Source organism: Choloepus didactylus, chromosome 8 (assembly GCF_015220235.1).
Source record: "Choloepus didactylus isolate mChoDid1 chromosome 8, mChoDid1.pri, whole genome shotgun sequence".
NCBI classification, from domain to species: Eukaryota; Metazoa; Chordata; class Mammalia; order Pilosa; family Megalonychidae; genus Choloepus; species Choloepus didactylus.
In genome coordinates, this window is record NC_051314.1 from 124,339,609 (window position 1) to 124,360,606 (window position 20,998).

General features: G+C 39.2%; 1 protein-coding gene across 1 annotated transcript; it reads left to right on the top strand.

Moving 5' to 3' along the window:
• The first annotated feature begins 7,688 nt into the window (after positions 1-7,688).
• LOC119543344 lies at positions 7,689-13,111 on the top strand. The gene is made up of 5 exons (XM_037848147.1): positions 7,689-8,178; positions 9,393-9,555; positions 9,678-9,901; positions 10,036-10,116; positions 12,406-13,111. Exons 2-5 carry the CDS (start codon positions 9,480-9,482, stop codon positions 12,688-12,690), a joined length of 666 nt encoding a protein of 221 aa, XP_037704075.1. The 5' UTR covers positions 7,689-8,178; positions 9,393-9,479; the 3' UTR covers positions 12,691-13,111.
• The last annotated feature ends 7,887 nt before the right edge of the window (positions 13,112-20,998 follow it).

Consider the following 20,998-nt stretch of genomic DNA (forward strand, 5'->3'; position numbering starts at 1 on the left):
TGGCACCGTCGCCGTCCTCACCGCCAAATCATTTTTCCAGACCTGTTCATAATATTTTATAATTATATGTGTAAACTATAATGAACTTGTGGTTATAGTTCTTCATTGTTAATATTATATATGAATGCCTTCTCTTTTTACTTGATCATTCTTTTCAGAGGATAATCTAATTTATTGATCTCTTCAGTGAATCAACTTTGAATTTTGTTGATTGACTCTCTTTTTACTCTAGAATCTTTTGTAAAATTGGTGCATCACATAACTTATTCATTTTAAGGTAATTTACTTTTTGACCAATTAATACCACAAGGAGAGGTAATCATTTATTAGATAGATTTTTTTCTTACTCAGTATATATTTAAATTCAAAAGTAGACACTTTTTTGGCTGAAACAGACAGAGGTTTGTTTTTCTCTTTCAATAAGTCCAGGGCTGGCTGAGCAGTTCCAGGGCTGTTTGATAAGTTCACTTTTTATTTCCTCTCTCCTTTCTGTCACCAGTGTACAAGTTGCAACTAACTAATGTCAAATACCTTCTCACACCAAAGAATGTTGACTTTGAGTTGAAAGTCACATTAAGATGTATCTTGATTTTATCCCACAGATCTTGCTATACAGAGACAACCAGCAATGTCTTGCAATCAAAATCCAGAACAATCAAATAGGAAACATGGTAAAGATGAAAGGAGGCGAAAGAAGAAATGGAAAAAAGGAGCAGCAGCAGCAGGAGCAGAAGCAGCAGGAGGAGCAGCGGCAGTCGGAGCAGAAGCAGCAGAAGCAGAAGCAAGAAGAATAGCAAGAAGAGCCGCAGCAGCAAAACGAAGAATGTTGTCAGCAATTCGCAAGAGAAAATCAGTCAGCAGACCACTCATGGACAAACTCTGGGCAAAGTTTAAATTAAACAATTGCCCCAATGCAAGACAGCATCAATCACTCTCCCTTGAGTTTGGCCTGACAGATCAACAGGTATGGCAACCTATTTTTTCACATAAAGACAGAATCACTTGTGTAATGCTATTACTAAAAGTAACCTATATCCTGAATTCTCCCCCCATCTTATTTTATGCAGATAAGTCAATGGTTTAATAAAATGAGGAAGAAATACAACAAAGAGATGTCCCAGTTGAAGCATAACATAAGACAGCAAAGGTAAGAATGATTTGGATGTAGAACACTAAGTTGTCAGGAGGTGAAAAAGGAATATCTTGACTTTTGGAGACAGTTTGTGTTCCCATATTTACTGGATCTCCCATAAACTTTTTCATGTTCTAGCATGCGGGGCAATGTACCATTTACCGCCCTCCACGTGTACATACAAATTTGCGTGCCTACACACACACACACACGCACACACCCTACCTTTTTAACATATTGTCATATTACCAAAATACAACTACATCATTTAGATTTTTACTGATTTCTGTATACAATTAATAATTTTGTCCTTTTTGATCTTTAGATGCTGAATATATTTGGTGATAGTCTTTGGTACGGCCTCTACTGACAGAACCTCATTTGATTTTGGAAGGAGCTACGATAAGAACAACAGCATTTTTAATAGTGCTCGCCTGGTTACAGAGCAAATTTTTAGGCATTATCTGACTTGATCACCATTCTAACCCATATATGAGGAAACTGAATTGGCAAGAAATAATGTGACTTCATTAAGAAGCAGTGTTTCTAAATGTCTGAGCCTGAATTTGGACTCCCATCTCTCAACTTCAAATCCTATGTGTTTTCAAGAATAATGAGAAAAAGATCCCAGGCACTATCAATTTCTGTTTTATATGTAATGCTTATATACTCCTAATGTTTGCTATTAAAATTTCAATATGATAGTATTTCTGTTCTGGTTTGTATGTATTACGTCCCTCAAAAAGCCATTATCTTTGATGCAGTCTTGGGTGGGCAGGAAAAGTATTGGTGTTGATTGGGTTGGAGACTTTTGATTGGATATTTCCGTGGAGATGTGATCACTCAGCTGTGGGTGAGATCTTTCATTGGATAATTGCCATGGAGGTGTCACCCTGCCCACTCAGCATGGGCCTTGATTAGTTTACCAGAGCACTATATAAGCTCAGACAGAAGGAGCAAGCTTGCTACAGCCAAGAGGGACACTTTGAAGAATGCACAGGAGCGGAGAGAGGAGCTGCAGCTTACAGAGACATTTTGGAGACAGCCTTTGAAAGCAAACTTTTGCTCCGGAGAAGCTAAGAGAGGACAAACACCCCAAGAGCAACTAAGAGTGACATTTTGGAGAGAAGCTGAAGCCTAGAGAGGAACGTCCCGGGAAAAAGCCATTTTGAAACCAGAACTCTGGAGCAGACGCCAGCCACGTGCCTTCCCAGCTAACAGAGGTTTTCCGGACACCATTGGCCATCCTCCAGTGAAGGTACCCGATTGCTGATGTGTTACCTTTGACACTTTATGGCCTTAAGACTATAACCGTGTAACCAAATGAACCCCCCTTTATAAAAGCCAATCCATTTCTGGTGTTTTGCATTCCGGCAGCATTAGCAAACTAGAACAATTTCTAACGTTTTTTTTTTGTTTTTTTCTTCATTTATTTTTTCAAGCAGTTGGATGTTTACAAAAAGTCATGCAGAAAGTAGAGTTCTCAGATGACCCCTACCTCCACCACACACACACAGTTTCTAATGCTCTCACCTTTATGAAACTTTTCAGATCTGTTTTCAGAAGATCCACTTGTCTCTCTTTTATGGAAATTCTTTTCCAGATTTAATATATTTTAACATATGTTAAATATATGTAATATGTTGGGAAACATTTCATTTGACTTTATTTTCATGTTCTAAATGGATAAACAAGAACATATTAACAATTGTTAATTTTGTGAAGCGGGAGGGAAGTTCCAAGAAGATTCTAAACATTATATTTTTATCCTACTGTGGGGTTTGAGGCTTTTATAATGTAAGTTTATTGATTTTATCTGAGGAAAAAAATCAATGAAGAAATTGCTAACCTCTCAGGAAATGCTCAGGGAATGAAAAAGAAACATACCATAAAATCTAGTGGGTTTGGTGCACCCTGCAATCTGTTAATGTACTCTATCTCCAAACAGCTCTTCCTGCTTTTTCTCTACAGACTTGACTGTGCTCCTTGAAGGGTGAGTTTTGTCAGGACTGAATGAGAGGATCAAGACTGCTTGGATTTTCTGTAAAATTCATTTGATAGGTGCTCCATGGATAAGGAAGGATGTAAAGGCAAGGTGGCCCTAATGGACATAAGGAGGGTCACTTCCCAGGTTTTATCAGATTTTTATATTTGGTGGGTGTGATTTTCACAGTTCATGATATGGTTGGATCATCTGATATTCAAGCCTTTACTTCAACTTTCTGAAACCCACAGACCTTCATCCCCTCCCAAGATCCAGATAGATCTTTAGTGTTTTACAACAGAAATCTCAAAACTTCAAATTCCCAATTTTCTTCTATTCTAGCTGTTTCATTCTGTCCTTCCCGGGCTTTGATGCAATCCCATAGACTGTATGCTTTGAAGCCTCACTTTTCTTCTGATTTTGTAGCGCCCTTCTGCCATCCCTCCATTCCCTGAAGTCTGGATTATGTCGTTTGATAACCTGAATCACTATCTCATCAACATGCTGATTTCCCTCATTACTCTTGTTCTTTTGTCCCTCCACATGCCTGGCAGAGTCTCAGCTTTTCTTGAGCTTCAAAATACCCCTGTATTAGGTTGTCTGAATACTGTTTGTGCCAGCTTGAAGCTGTTATGGACCCCAGAAGAGCCATGATCTTTTAATCCAATCTTGTACTGTGGGACCTTTTGATTGAATGTTCCTGTGGAGAGACAACCCTTCCATGTATGGGTGAGACCTTTTGATTACATTATTGCTGTGGAGGTGTTACCCCACCCATTCAGGGTGGGTCTTGATTAGATTGTTAAGAGTTCTTTAAGAGAACTCACTGAGAGAAGGAGCTCAGAATAGTTGAGAGAGACATTTTGGAGGGAAGCTAAGATATGTAATCCAGAGTTTGCCTCCAGGAGAAGCTAAGAGCTGACATAGACCTAGATGTTTGGAGATGCTAAGCTAAGAGATGAAGCCCAGAGTTTGCCCCAGAAAAGTTAAAAGAGGATTCCCAGATGCTTAGAGGAACACCCCAAGAGAGCCAAGCAGAGAGCTGAGAGAAGCTAAGAGAGACAGAAACCCAGAGAAATTTTGGAGAAAGCCATTGTGAAAAGCAATCCAGGAGCAAATGACCAGCAGACACCAGCCCCATGCCTTCCCAGCTGACGGAGGAATTCCAGACGCCATCAGCCTTTCTTCAATGAAGGTATCCTCTTGTTGATGCCTTAGTTTGGACACATTTATGGCCTTAGAACTGTAAATTTGTAACCTACTAAACCCCCTTTATAAAAGCCAATTCATTTCTGGTATTTTGCATAACGGCAGCTTTGGCAACCTGGAACACTGTTGGTAAGCATCAGTTTTTTAAAAATCACAAAAAATAAATTGAAAATCAGGCTTTTTTGTGTTTATACTGACAACTGAGGGATGGAACCGATTCAGAGATGAGGTTAGTAGGCTTTCTGTAGTACATATTGTTTAGTAATTCAAAACAGTAGTTTTGTGGTTTTATACTAAGGTCACATCAAAATTATGACACATTATTCTTCCATCCCTTGTTTTATTTATTTATTTTTTTTATTTTATGCCTTCTTGTTGTCAACCTAGAAACTTATAAAAGTCCAGTTCCTTGTTCCTTCCTATATGTTAAACTGAAGTCTTTCTGTTCAGTCTTTCCTCTCGGTCAATGAACATCTTCAGGCCTCTCTGATCCACAAAAAAAAAAAAAAAAGAAGGAAAGAAAGAAAGAAAGAAAAAAGAAAGAAGAAGAAAGCAAAATACAACACCCTTACCTTGCCTTTCATGCAACTAACTACTCCTAACTGTTTTTCTCATATAACCACTTTTTCCTCTTAATCTTTTTGTCTTCCAAATATAAAGGTAAAATACTTTATTTTGGGAAAATTCAGAAAGCCCCAAAGGGAAATAAAAATCACCTGTGAACACATTGCCTAGAGAGAATCACTATTAAACTGTGGTTGCATTTCCTCGTAGGCTTTTATGGGCACAAATTTCAAACTAATTGATTTCATATGTGTACAATTCATTTCTTTTTCTTTTAACACAAAATGATGAACATTTTCAAAGCCAGCAATGTTTGAAAACATTTTTTATGACTGCATAATATTTCACATATAAATGAATCATTTTTCCACATTTCTTTATCTAAATCCCAAGAAGTAAATCCACTGAGTTAAACATAGAATTATTTTTTTTTTATTTTGCATAGAGCTCTATAGAAAGGGTTTACAACTTTATTCTCAACAATAAGAGGAAAGCAGGTGTTTTTTTTTTATTGTACTATAATTTAAATAAGTGATGATAATATCAGCCAAGCCACTTAAAAGATCTTCCACCAATTGTTTCCAGTCAATAGGAAATGCTGGCTACATCAAAATCACCCGAGAACCTAAAAACAAAACAAATCTCCCCGGTGATTCTGATATGCAACCTGGTTCAGAGCTAGTAGTTTACATTCAAGATCCCCACTTTCTCACGTACTTACTTGAAGCCACTGAAAGCTAACACTGACTCCATTTCTGTATTGAAACTTTTCTGGCAAAGGTAATCGATGATTTTTCTATTGCTAAGTCCAATGGACACTTTTCAGTCCCTGGCTTTCCAGCTCACTAACTCTAGTATTCCCACTCCAACAATTCTTCAATCCTTGTCTCCATTCTCAATCCCCCAAAGCACTAATTAATATTCATGATCTGCTAATCTGACCATCATTTTCTTCCTTATATCCTTTCTTCATAGAAACCTCTCAAACCACAACCTTCTTTTAAAGTTTTAACTCATTTCATGCTTCACCTTAGCAATTGAAGATGGCTGGAGAAAAACACACAACCATGCTGGCTGGCCTCATTTTAAATTTATAATCACAAACTTCATGTGGCCCCTCACCACTGCCGTACAAACCTATCACATTTCCCCAGTCCTTTCATTCTCGCAGACACTTTCATCCTTTTTCTCTCCAACCTTTACCCTCTCCTCACTCTTGAGTGATGACATCTTTATGGTCCCATATAAACTAGAAGCAAGAAAAGAGAAACTCTTCATTTTCCCAGCATCGATTATACCAAGCTACCCATATATTCCACCTGCTTTTCTTAAAGTGTATTCCCCCAGACCCCCACCCACCATCTATTCTGGCCACTGCATATTTCTAGGTTTCTAAGTTTATCACCTAACTTGACTTCTCAGCATCATTTGGGATAGTTGAATATACCTTCTTTCTTGACACACTTTCTTCCCTTACTACTGGGACATCATTCTCTCCCTGTTTATTTCTTACCTAACTGGCCACTTCTTGGTCTTGATCTTCCTTCTCCTCTTCCTCTTTTCAAAGCCTATAGCTGTCAAACCTCAGGGTTCCTCCCTGGCCCTCTACTTAATATACACTAACACCCTTTATTGTGGTCTTAAATACCACACATGAAAAGGAGGAAGTAAAATTATACTTATTTTCAGATGCTTCTGTACTGGAATATGTCACTTACAATATAATAAGTTAGAAAAAGGAATATTTGTTTAAGAAATAAACAACAAAAATATGTAAAATCTTTGTGAAGAGAACTTTAAAATATTTTCATGAAAAATTCAACATCCATACATTTTTAAAATACTGTTACCAAAACAGAAATAGAAACAAATTTATTCTTATGGAGAGTATCTACCATAAAATCTGCAGCAAATATCATACTCAATGGTGAAACATTGAATGCTTCCCCTTTCAAATTAACTATAATTCTTGGATGCTCATTATCCCCACTTCTTTTTAACATTTTACTGGAGATCCTAGGAAGTGTAGTCATGCAAGAACAATAAATACAAAATATAAGAATTTGGGAAAAGAAGAAACATATTTATCATTACTCACATGATAATTATGTGTGTAAAAATTTTCAAAACCTACAGATAAATTATTGGAATTAGTTTAAAATTAGTGGGGTTGCCAGAGCCAAACTCAATATACAAAATTCTGTTGTATTTCAATTTCCCCAAAAGAGTAAGAAAATAAAATTTAATAAAGGAATGTTATGTACAATTACATCAGAAAGCATCAAGGGCCTAAAAATAGATCTAACAAACGACAGGCAACACCTCTAAGGAGAAAACTACAGTTTAATGAAAAAAAATTAGAGAAGATATATTAATTGTAAAATCACTTTTTGTGTTACAAGATTCAGTATTTTAAATATGTAAATATTTCTCTAATTTCTATTCATTCACTGTAACCCAAATCAAAATCCTTACAGTGTTTTTAAAGAATTTGACAAACTGAGTCTTTATATGGGTATAAAATGAGCCCCAAATTGCCAGCGCGGCCGAGCGGCAGTCTGCTCCCTTCCCTCGTCCACATCGGCCTGAAGGCCACCGTGGGTCCGAAGGCGCTCACGAGCCCTCGGGAGCCGGGAGCCGCCGAGGCCTGGAGCGGGGAGCGCGGTGGCAGCGACACGGACCAAGCTGACCCTTGAGCGCCGCGTCCCAAACTGCCAAGCCCGAGCCCGTCCCAGCCGGCCCGCCACGCCAGCGGGGCCACCCACGTGACCGCGGGCGCCGGGCCCGCCGAGGCTCTCGGTCCCCGGGGCCCAGAGGAGCCGGAGTCCTCACCTCTCAAGCCTGGCGGGGGAGCCGGGCGTGGAGGTTCGTCCCGCGAGGAGGCGGCATTTCCCGCAGGTCCTGGTGCTGCTGCCAGTGAAGCTGGGCGCTCTGGGAACGGTGCTGACTCAGACAAGGCCCCGGCCCACTCCCACCCGGGCGCAAACTGCAAGGAAGAGCCAACTTGTGGGAAGGCCCAGAGATGGCAGGGAAAGCGCCGGGAGCCGAGGCTCCGCAAGCACCGAGGAGGTGGGGTCCTGTCGGGCGCCGGCAGCACCACCACAAGGCCAGGGCCGCGAGCCGGAGCTTTGGGTCAGTGCCTTAGAGGCAACAATTCCCAAACACTGAGACCGCCTCTAGAAAAACGAAACTTGGAACTCTCCGGCGCACTTCTGGAGGATACCAACGCTTTCCGGGGTCATTCGATATAGTTTGCTCCCGGAATCCTGGCTCCCAAAGACACGCTGAGGTCTGTACTCCTTTAAGATGGACGAGGCTCTTCCCCTTTTGCACGTTTTACCTCCTGGGTCACCACCTCCGCCACCGCGAACATTCCCCTAGATCATTCCACTTACTCCGCGCAATACCCAGTGCTTCAGTATCACCTCGTGGTCTACACCTGTGGGAACGGTACCCTTGGCCGTGAGGCCCCACCTAATTGACCTGGGCCCTACCTCAACCCGGAGCGCATGGAGTCACAGCGCTATTACCAACTTCAGGAAAAACATGTGCCTCCATGTGTCTTAAGCAGCTGGGATTATGTCCTGCTTCCCACGCTGTGGTTACAGTTTCAGAAAACCAGTGCCTTTGGACAGAAAAAATCAAATTAAAAAATAAAACTAAACTGTTTACCCCTCAGATTGGTGAATATAAATATAAATATAAATATACATACAAATATATATATATATGGGCTGTTCTTACGTTGCTCATAAGTGTATGGTTTGCTACAACTTTTTTTTCTAAAATTCCTAAACAGCATGAATAGATGCCCCCTACCACCCTAGGGCATTTAAAAGAGGCAGGTTTACCAATGCTCACCTGGAATATTTTTATTTATTTATTTATTTATTTATTTATTTAGCACTGAAGGGGACTAGAACATACCCCTTCTTTAATTTCATCAAATAAAACCAACTCTCCTAGATTGTACAATGTGATTATCATGAAAACAACTCTTTAATTGATGAGATTTAGCAGATTTAATCTCATCTGCTCCTCCCATCTGCTCTACACTTCCAAATCCACGCATTCTTCCTGTCAGTCCCGGGCAAAAGTACTAAGTCCCCATTTATCTGGTATTGCTCAACCAGTAGGACAGTAAAGAAATGCCAGGAAAATGGACCTGCTTGTCCAAGAATGGTGAGATGTCTGAGGTTTGATCAAGAAACGACTTTCATTTCTGACTATCTGGCATGCAGAGAGCCCTGGGCCAGCTTGAAGCACATGGGCTAAATTGAATCTAAACCCTGTGTGCCTTATGGAGTCAGTGATTAGAAAAAGCTGCTCCAGGGTATAAGAATAGCTTTGAAATTCCCTCTGAAAAGTGATGGGTGTGGTTTCCAGTTGTCCTTCTTAGGTGGGATTAGGAGCTTAAATTCTTTAGTGGGCAGGGAGTTGTTGGGAAGAAGAGATGTTTTAGAGAATTGTCACATGATCTCTCCCACCCCACCCCGCCCCCAGGAACTTCTTTCTCCTTGTCCACTTGGCCTGCAGAAGTAGGAATTTCTAAGAAATATTTCTGCTCACCGAGAGCCTTGTGTTGGAAACATGAGGAAGTCCCATACCGGGCACTATACTCCCAGTACTTCTAAGAAAAGGGAAGCTCTCCACAAAGCAGCAGTAGGTACGTAGGAGCTGGGCTTTGGTATTGTGGTATTACCAGCTGTAAAGTGAGCAGGAGGAACTAGATGGACCTAGAATTCTGTGGTTTGGGTTTGCTTTTTCATTTTTTGTCTTTCCTTAAAGCTGATTACAATTTTGAGAAGCACAGCTTGATGCCTAAAAAGGAAAAGACCTGGAAGAAGGGAGAATTTGACCACAAGAGAGCAAAGCATCCTAGGAGGGTGAGGCAACGTCGAGTCAGCAAGCCCCTCCTGGAGACACTGTGGATCCATTTCAGACACACCAGAAATGTTGATGCCCGGCAGGTACAAATGCTAGCACAATGCCTGGACCTGTCACCCAATCAGGTAAGCCCTTCCAGTCCCATTACTGGAGATAAATTTCTTGTCTGCATCATTCCTATTCCTAGGGCTTGCTCCAAACTTCACACTTACATTGTCCTTTGTATTGGTCTTGCTACTTAATTCCCTTTTTTTTTCAGGTCAAAAACTGGTTCCAAAGAAAGAGTTTCCTGTATAAAAAATGTTTCCACAGACAGCAGAGATCAGCCGGATATGTACTGGTAAGAATGATAGGAAATGCAGAGAGGTGTAGGCAGGTGGAGGGCAAGGAGGAAATCTGGACACTCAGCAGTTGATCTAATGCTTGCATGGAAAACACAACTGTCCAGACCGTTGAGCGAGATGATGCCATAGGAGCCCACCCACCCACCATAAGGGGGAAGGAGGTTCCCACTTGCAAACAAAGTTTCATTATTTATTTTTCTGCTTTGTCCTATTTTAATTTTCCTCAAAAGAGAAATACACTCCCTGGTCTCTTTTCTGTTTCCTCATCTTCTGTTTATTGTATGACGCATCACAGTTGGCTTTCTGGCTCTTGTCACTCCACTGAAAAAAGATGTTTCTGGGAGCAACATATGTCAAAGGACATTTTTTAGTTCTGAGCACTTAACTCTTGAGTCAAATTTGACAACAGTGTATGCTCCCTCTTGAAAACACTCCCCACTTTCAGCTTGCATTGCATGTGACATGGTACTGTTTTTCCCCTACTCTATGCCACCTCCTGCATCTCCCCTGAAGTCAAACCCTCCTCCTTCCCTCATCTGCATGTTGGAGTTCCTCAAGGCCTGATTAAGGCCCCTTCCTGGGTTTACTCTCCTCACAACTTGGTTAATTTTACACAGACCCATGGTTGTGAATCTATAGGCAGATTCAAGCACCAAAAACTCAACTGAGCTCCTACCTGGGCCTGGAATTATTCTAGGTACAAGGGATACACAGTTGTGAAACAAACATGAAACTTTCCTTATAGGGGTGGGAGAAATAATAAACAAGTAGAACACTGAAAGAGGTAATTCCTGCTAGTGATAAGTACCTTGAATAAAAATGATAAAAGAAGGTGGTAAAGAGTTCTGGGAAAGTGCAGGAGAAGGGGACAACATTAAATAGTATGGTTAGATAAAACCTTCCAGAGGAGGTTGTTTGCAATGACATCAGAATCACTAGGAGACAGCATTTGAATATCTTGGGAAGAGTTTCTAAACAAAGCAAATAGCAAATGCAGAGATTCTGAGATCGGCAAGAGCTTGACATGGCCAAGGAACAAAAGAGAAAGTGATGATGGACTAGATGTAGAGCAGGTAAAGGCTGGAGCTTGAGTAAGTAGATGGAAGACGAGGCATGGAAGAGTTTTTTTGGGGGGGAGAGTGGTGCAGCGGCGGGGCAGGAAGAAATCAAGAGTTTGTTTTAGACTTGTTCATCTTGAGGTGCCTGTTACACATGGAAATTTCAAGGTTGTAGTTTCCAGGGAGAGGTCTATAATGGAAATTAGACATTTTAGTCATTGACATCTAGATGGTATTTATACACCTGAGATTTTCTATAAAAGAGAGCCCAGGGATAAGCTTTAAAACACTCTGACAATAGGAATTGAGTTGAGGAGAAGGGATTAACAAAGGAGCCTTAGTCAGGAAAAACTAGTAAAGTAACAGGAAAATCTCTGTGGTCATCTCAGTCTAGAGAGGAGAAGAGCGTCTTCCCGAGAAAAGGGAATAAACAACTGAATGCTGATGAAATGTTAAGAAGCTCAGGATTGAAAAGTGATAATCCGTTCCAGCTCCTTCTAAACTAAAATTTTCTGCCAGGGTAGCTTTCTAAAACACAAATCTGCTCATCGTCCCCACCTGAATCCATAGTCCTCATGCTTCTACTTTCAAATATTTTCCTGTTGTCTCATGATGAAATCACGATGGTCCCCAACAGCCTCGTTTCTCGTCACCCTCACCTTTTCCATGTCAGCCACATTGACCATATTTCAGTTTTTCTATTCTCCATGCCCCTCCTGTCACAGGGTATTCCTACATGTTTTTCCTTCTGCCTGGAAGCATGGACCTTCCTTTTTCATCTGATTAACTCCCACTGAGCCTAAAAACCTAAGCTCAGATTCTAACAATAACAGTTAAACTTTTGAGAGCTTAGTATGTGTCATCTGCTGTTTAAGCATTTTTATATGTATTTTGTAATTTTTAATCCTTGCAATTACCCTAAGAATTAGGTACTAATATGATCCTATTTTACAGAAGAGGAAACTGAGACACAGAAGTTTAAGTGTCTTGACTTAGTATTGGTGAAGCAGGATTTGAAACTAGAGTCCGGGCTCTCAGCCACTAGGCTTCCCATCACACTACTCACCTGGGCTTTGTATAATTTGATTAATCTCTGCCTCCCTCTCCTCCAAGGCTCCACAATGTCATCAATACCTAGCAAATTGTCTGGAATTTATTAGAAGATCAATAAATATTTGTTAAACGAATTAATATGAATGGATGAACATTTCCTTTTCTTGCCCCCAGGACTTACAACCACGGCAGCAGCAATACCAGCTAAAATTCCTGCCTGGAACAAAAGCCCCGAGTTTCACATTCCGTGAGACAGATCAGAAACCAAGTCTGTGGAAGGCTGTTACTCAAATCCTTCTCTGCATAAAAGACTTGCTAATTAACGTCTCCAGGTACAAGTCATTAGAACTTGCTCCAGTGTCTTCAGTCATCAACTCTATTTTTTCTTACGTCAATTCTGATTATATGTATTTATCAGCTCACCTAAAAACAAAAACAAACAAAAATTTCCCGCTTTGAATTCCCATCTCCCAATTGTTCTCCATCCTTTTCAAAGTCAAATTTCTTGAAAAAGTAATCTCCTTTCCCTACTACTACTTTTTCTTTTCTAAAAAAATTATTGTATTTTACTTTTTTACGTTTTCCACTGTGAAATGTAACATATATACAGAACAGTGACAACTTTCAAAGTACAATTTAACAAGTAGCTAGAGAGCAAATTTCAAAGAATGTTATGGGTTACAGTTCCACAATTTTAGTTTATTTCCTTATTTTGAAATATATCATATATACAGAAATGTGATAACTTTCAAAGTACGATTTAACTAGTTATGTAGGTAACTTCAAGGGATGTTATGGGTTACAGTTCCATATTTTTAGTTATTTCCTTATTGTAAAATATACAGAATAGTGATAACTTTCAAAGTACCATTTAACTATAGAGCAGATTTTAAAGAATGTTATGGGTTACAAGTTCCACCTTTTCAGTTATTTTCTTCTAGCTATTCCAATACCCTAGCATCTAAAAAAAGTGTTAACATAAAGATTCAGTATTCATAATCCTTTGTTAAATCCTATCTTGTCTGTTGCTACCCCTTCCTCTCATTTAATCACTTTCTCAACCTTTGGGGATATCCAGGCAGTGCCCACACTAATGTTCATATTGAAAAGGGATATCAATGTTATGGGGCAGGGGGCTGCATCTAGTTGATGTTCTTGAGGAGGCTGTTGCCTCTGGGTTTTGAGACATCTCTGGTATAGGAACACTCTGGAGGATTAATGTTTCTGAAAAACTTAGTGAAACTTTTACAGAGTTTCATATAGGGACCTGGGTATTTTGTTGGTTAGGGCTTGGCATAGTGTGGCCTTTTGGGATATCTAGCTGGAGCTACTGCTACTTTCATATTTCTAATTCACACTACTCAAAAAACTGTCAGTCACCAGTGAAAAGACTTTACTACGAGATGTTACTTTTTGTGGAAAAATGTCTTTTTGTAAACTAGGACTGGGAATAGTCCAAGGTTGACTTTGTTTTTTTTTTTTTTTTTTTTTTTTAGAAGTCAATGAAACCTGTAGACTTTGTTTTAATATCAGAACTTGGCAAAATCATAAGTTTTCCATTTTTTGGTATCTGCCCTTCCTGCATATCTGCTCTTGACTCTAGGTTTGCAGTGTTTTGAGAACTTATTAATCTATTAAATAATTTTTAAAACAGTCATCTATTCATTAATCACAGGTTATGTATTTTTCCTTACAATTTTGACATATTAATACTTTTATAATAAAATCACTGACATACTGCTAAATCCAATGGATTCTCGCCAGTCCTTATTTTAAAAAACCTCTCTGCTTTGTTGTATACTGGAATCCATTCCTTTCCTCTTGAAATTCTCCATTGCTTTGGATACTATAATGTGATACTCTCTTGACCAATTTTGTTTTAGTCTCCTTTTTTGGACACTTCTTTCTATCCTGCCCCAGAGATCACACTTGCCTAAAAACTACAAATATTCTCCCCTAACTCTCCCATTCTAAGACTGTTTAATGAATAAGTTTACTAAATTCAGTTTGGCTTGATCCAAAAGATTTCTGATGGTTTTGGAGAAGTCATTAGTCAAACTGACTATTTTTCCCAGATACCTTTTTATAACTACTAACTAAAAACTTTTGAAGTTTTTTAGCCAGAATACATAAAGGACATTTACAGCCCAATGATAAGACACATGCAAAAACAATTAATAATAGGCAAAATTTTTAAAAATACTTTACAAAAGAAGATATATAAATGGCCAATAATCACATGAAATGATGCTCAACATCATTATTCATCAGGGAAATGCTAATAAAAATCACAGTATGGTAATATATATATATATATTCTTCAGAATGGTAAAATTAAAAAATATTGGCAAGTCTCATATATTGCTGATAGTTAAACATACCTTTATCATCTGCTCCAGTAATTCCATTCATAAGTATTTACTCAAGAAAAATTAAAACATATGTTCACACAAAGATTTGTGCAGAGATGTTCATAACAGCTTTATTCAGCCCAAACCTGAAAACAACCCCAAGAATTATCAAAAGGTGAATGGATAAACAGATTGTATTATTGTCAAAAGTCATCAAAATATATACTTAAAATGGGAGCATTTTATTGTATGTAAACTATTCCTCGATAAAGTAAATTTAAAAAATCATGTTGGTGATTTGATTGGTATTGTGTTAAAGATAGACTCACTTAGGGAAATAAACATCACTACAGTGTGGAATCTTTTTCAAAATTAGAAATTATCTTTCCATTTATCTAAATCATAGTTGCCTAAAATATGGTTTAGAATTGTATAGTTATCAGTAATAATTGTAGAAATATTTCCATAAAGCCCTGTATATTTCCTGTTTAGTTTCACAATTTTATATTATTACTACTAAAGGAACATTTACTTAGGCTTGGTGTTTTAGAGGAAAATTACTGATATTTTTGGGTTTTCAATATATGTGCCATATTATTGGAAAGTAATGGTTATTTTTGCTTTTTCTTTCTTCCTGTTTATACTGCTGATTTCATTTTCTTGCCAAGTTACTTTGGATAGAACTTCTAGAATAATGTTAAATAATGATGATGGTAATGGATATCATTGTTTCCTGGTAGAAAGAAAAATTGTATGTGGTATGTGTTTCCATTAAATATGAGGCTGTTTTTTGTGTGAAATAAAAATGTTTACTCATGTAAGGGAAATATCCATTTATTCCTATTTTATTAGATATCCATCTCCCACACCACGTGGAGATTTTGAACTAAAAGAATGGCTTTTGTGATAGCTATTGAGAAAACATGGTTTTTTTTTCCCCCTTTGACTTAACTGTATAGGTGAATTATATGGTTGTATTTCCTAATATTAAAGTATTCTTATATTCCTAGAATGAAACCCATTTAGTCATAGGAAATTATTTTTGAAGAACTTTTGAATTCTATTTGCCATTCTTTATTGAAGATGTGCTTCAAAATTAAAAAACAAGATTGGTATTTAATTTTCTTTTTTGTCAGTGGTGATGGTCTTTCTTTGCCAGGTTTTGATTTTAGAGTTTTATTGGCTTTAGAGAAAGAATTTTTACTCTTACTCTTTTTTTAAATTGTAGTAATATATTTACAAAACGTAAGATCTGCCACTTCAACTGTTTTTCAGGCATACAATTCAGTGGCATTGATTACTTTTACAATATTGTGCGATCATCACCACCATCCAGTACAAAAACTTTTTCATCACCCAAAAGAAACTATCCACTAAGCAGTAACTCTTCACACCCCTTTCCCCAGCCCTTGGTAACTTCTAACCTACTTTCTATCTCTGTGAATTCACTTACTTTAGATATTTCATATATGTGTGATCTTCCCGTTTTTTTCTCTAAATTCTACCATACTTTAATTATTAGAATTATAGGTACAATGAAATTTAGAAGAATTAACCTGTGACATGTCTGGGCTTGGATCTTTTATTGGGAAAGAGGCTCCTTTAATAATTAATTTCTTCAAAATTTTCAGTGGCTCCTGGGGTCAATTTATACAACATAAATATTTTCCCAACAATAGCCATTTCCTGAAGGTTTTCAAATTATGTACAGAGTTCTGTATCATATTCTTACTTAATTGTTTTAATTTTCTTTGTATCTATGACTATTTCCCCTTTATTTTAATTTAGGATATTAGTGATTTTTCCCTCTTTTTTATGTTTGTTGTTATTCATTTTTACTTGATGCTTGTTCAAAGAACCAGCTCTCTGATTAACCCATGAATTATCATGATAACAGAGCAATCTGTGATGTGTTTAGAGAACTGTCTCCCCCTCTCCTGGCTGTTGCAGTCCCTTCCTCCTAGAGGCAGTTATCCTGGTACCTAAATTAAGTACTTATTAAGTGTGCGATCACACAAACTGAAACTTTTTAGGGGGAGGCAAAAGTTTTTCTTCCTTTGCCACTGAAGGAGATGAAAATGTACTTGCTTCAAGTAGGGGAAAAGCTTTTGGATGAAAAGAGGAAGTCGTCTTATTGAAGCTCCCTTGTGTCTGACACATTGCTTCTCCCTTGCGGCTTTCAGCATTCTCTTTACCTTTGACATTCGACAGTTCGAATACACTGTGACACAGTGTGGGTCTATTCGGGTTTATCCTGTGGCATTTGTTGAGCATGTTGTAGGTGTATATTTATGTCTTTCAATAAATTTGGGAAGTTTTCAGCCATTGTTTTTTTTAAATATTCTCTCTGCTCCCTTCTCTTTTTCTTCTTCTGGGATTCCTACAAAGTATATACTGGTATGCCTGATGGTATCCCACATATTCCTCAGGTTCTGTTCACTTTTCTTCATTCTTTCTTCTTTCTGCTTCTTTCACTGTATGATTTCGAGTGTCTTATCTTCAAGTTCACTGATGCTTTCTTCTGCCAGCTCCAAACTGCTGTTGAACCCTTCTAGGAAATTTTAAATTTCCGTTACTGTGGTCTTCAGTTCTGTTCGGTTCCTTTTTATAATTTCCTTCTTCCTATTGATATTTTCTTTCTGTTCATCTGTCATTTCCTGTTTTCTTTTAGCTCTCTGAGCATATTTAGGACCTGGTCTGATCCTCCTCAATGATAATTTCTAATGCTTTAATCTTCTCCTTTGCCCAGGCCATTGCACCCTTTTCTTCTTATGTTTTGTAATCTTTTGTTGAAACCTGGAAATTATGATATTTTAATGAGTTATTGCTGGAATTTAGAATCTGAGGTGTCTGTTCCTTAAGCTTGATTCCAGCCAGTGTTATGATAGGGCTTTCCTTGAAAGCCAGGAGCTAACAACAACAGCAACAATAATAATAATGGAAAAAGGAAAACATCTTCCCCAGTCTTTGAAGATGGAACTGTGTGAGTGCTCTCCTTCAGAGCTTATCTTTACAAATGGTTTAGAGAATAGCTCCAGGCCAAAGCCTAGGCACCTCCCTGATCCTTTCTGCACATGTGTTTTTTCTTGGGCATGTACTTTTGGCCCTAGGACTTCTCCACACTGATAGGAATGCCCCTTCTTCCTTAAGAAAGAGTTTCCTCATGGTCCGGGCACTGTCCTATATGTCCTTCAGGCAGCAATCCCTTGCCCCAGCAGCAGGACTTGACTGCTCTCCCGCAGTGTTCTGTAGGAGGCCTCAGGGAGTGCCCTCTATATGCAGGGCAAGTTCTGGGACAGCAGATCCCTCAGGCCTCCACCAGACAGATTGGGCCAGACATACGTGCTCCAAGTATGTGTGCAAGGGTTACTCTGCTCCCTCCAGATCTGGGACCAGGTTTCTGCACTGGGATCTAGGCTGGCTCCATGCCATGCTGGTGAGGAGTGGAGGAGGAGCCAGCCAGGGCATTGGGGGATCCTACCACTCTTGATCATGTCAGATAGACTACTTCTTCACAGAGACAAAATCACCCGTAAAAAGAGATTCCTTAATTCACTCTTCTTACCTTCCATGGCTCACTCCCAGTTAGAGGAGAAAACAAATGGACAGATTTGGAGATTTTGTTCATTTACAGTTGGTCACAGTGGGCAAGGAGGACCTCAAATGAGACTTTCTGTGCATTCTTTTCTTTCCTCCATCCGCATGCCCCACTGGACCACCTACTTACTCTGTGATTCTTACTCCTTTTCACTCTATTTTCTATTTCATTTCAAATGCTGGTTTTGACACACTAAATTGACTTCACTATGATAACAATGAAGGTTGTAATCTGCTTGTTGGTCATTTCTGGAGGATGCTAGTGCACCAACTGATTGTCTGAAAACACCCAAAGAGAAAGCATCAAGCATTTATCCAGCTCTTCCTGTACAAACTCTCCCAATCAAACAGTAGACAACAGCAAATTTTGTGCAGTCCTGTATCTATTAAAAAATTCAATCTGCCATTAATACCCCTTTCCAAGAGATAAGTATAGGTCAATCAGTCTGCTCCTTCAGTAGTCTTACAAGCATTTAAGGAAGAAATAATATTCTTTTTTTCCCCTAGTTTTAATACTTATTTTATTTTTACAACATTAAAATATAGCTAAAGTAGTTAAGGCAGCATGATATTAGTATACAATTAGCCCAAACAGATTAATGGAACAGAATAGAGAGCCAAATATAGACCCACCTGTTTAGTCAATTGATTTATGAAAAAGGAGCCAATGCCAAGGTTAATCAATGGTGGAACAAATAGTCATTTCAACAAATATTGCTAGAACAACCAGATCATGTTATGAAATAGAAACAGAGATACTCTTCTATGTATATGTTATTTTCATAAATCTGCTACTGAAGTAAGATGCATCAGCTGCAAATCTAAAAGGAGGAATTGAGGTCCAGAAACATTAAATGGAAGGACCCTGACCATACAGCTAGGAAATGCTCAAGGCAGGATTCGAACCCCTTCATCTCTAAATCTACATGTTGCCCCAGGAAAATAAAGAAGCCTCAATGAAGGAAGAATGATGGGGAAAGGAACACAGAAGGATGACAGATTGTAAGTCCCCAGGAAGCTGAGTATCCTCCCTGCCGCTTGGCCCCTCTTTATAATTCCATTTGTCATCAAAGTCCTGGCCACCAGGTTTAGAGAAAAAAGTTGTCTCCTTGAACTTCGTATTTTATTTTCATTACATTCGATTTGGTGAGCGGAAGGGATCCTGAATGAATGCATGGATCTGCAGTATTCCGTTATCTCTCAAACAGAATTGGGATCCAGGTTCAAGTTGTCATTAAGACCAGGATCTGCATCAGAGTCAGAAGAGGTCGGCCACTGCTTCTGGGAGCTGGGGTCTCTGGGGAGAATGGCAGGATATGGGCATGGAGGTGACCATGGAGGACTTGGGGTCCAGGGTGCCCCTCGTGGTACCTGAGGGTTCTCCATGTAGATCACATGTGGGGAAGTCCACATCAGCTCTTCAAGGGGCATGAGGACGGTGCAGGCCTGGAGCTGGGACTCGGGAGGTGGAAGGTTGGCCATATCTGAGGAGACATTGCCCTTCCAGTTAGAGTCCATTATCCTGTGTAGGGCCTCTCCGTAAGGGCAGGCAGGGGTTCAGTCCTTGGCTTCTGGTTGGCCTCATGTATAGTCCAAAATAAGTCTGACAAACTTATCTTAACATGTGGAGACACTATCGCCAACTCTTCTTTATGCCCCTCTTCCTGAGCCCCTGGACAATTGATTTTGACAGCACATGATTCTTTTTCTTCTGACTGGGATACATCTCACATTCAAGGGATTCCCATTCCTGAATGGAACTCCTGATTTCTTCATCACTCCAAGGAGTATTTAGCTGGCCTGAGGGCTTCTCTGGTTCTTGAGTGTCTTCTCCCTCCTTTACTTCCTGGGGGTTTCTAGTAATTTCAGGCTGATGCATCACTTCCTCCATTTTTATCCCTGAGTTTTCTCCTGAGACTCTTTTTCTGCAGCCACAGGGCCTAATACAGGGCAGGCAGAGCTAGCACACACTGTGTTGCAGAAATTTAGGTAAGTGTGGAGGCCCCGAGTGTGGAAATTTGTTTGCTTCTCTCTGTTGCATGGCATCTCTCAGAAATAATATTCCTAACAAAAATTCTTTCTGCTGCAGAGAAAGAGGGAATACTTAAATCACTTTATGAAGCAACCCTACACCAGGCAAAAACTTGACAAGGACCTTCCAATAAATAAGTAAATAAATAAGAGAAAAATCATAGGCGATCTGATGAACTTGTTTAGATGCAAGTGTTCTAAACAAAACATTATCAAATCCAATCAATAAACATATAACAACAGATAAAACAATACAATCAAGTTTATTTCTTGAATATAGGGTTGAATTAACATTAAAAATTAATATATTCCATGATAACAGACTAAAAGAGAATATTCACATGATCATCTCAGTAGATGCAGAACAAATTTTTGGCCTCTTCCGGCTGACACGTTGGCTGGTGTGTAGGTGTCAAACCAAGTGAAGCAGCTCCACTGGCTCGGTTTCCCCTTGTGCTCCCCAGAGCCACTGGTGGCCGCAGCCACCCACTGGGCCAGCTGGAGGGGAGGAGACACAAGGCTAGGTGCTGGGTTCTCATTGGTGAGCAAGGTAAATTGGAGTTCTTGGACTCGTGGAGTTCAGCCCATTGTTGGAATCATGGTCCTTGTTCTAGCTTGGTCATAACTTCCAGTTTCTTGAATATGTGGCTCCAGAAAAGGAAATGATTGTCAGGGATCTCATCCCAGATTGATGATAGAAACCAAACCTTCGTAGGGCATGGACTTGCTGAGGACAGGGACGTTTGTTTCTTGGAAGGGCTTTGCATCAGTAACAAAAGAAAATAAAA

Coding starts and splice junctions, on each gene's coding strand:
- LOC119543344 (XM_037848147.1), top strand. CDS start 9,480: ATGAGGAAGTCCCATACCGGGCACTATACTCCCAGTACTTCTAAGAAA. Junction 9,902..10,035: donor TGGACCTGTCACCCAATCAG/GTAAGCCCTTCC, acceptor TTTTTTTTTCAG/GTCAAAAACTGGTTCCAAAG. Junction 10,117..12,405: donor GATCAGCCGGATATGTACTG/GTAAGAATGATA, acceptor TCTTGCCCCCAG/GACTTACAACCACGGCAGCA.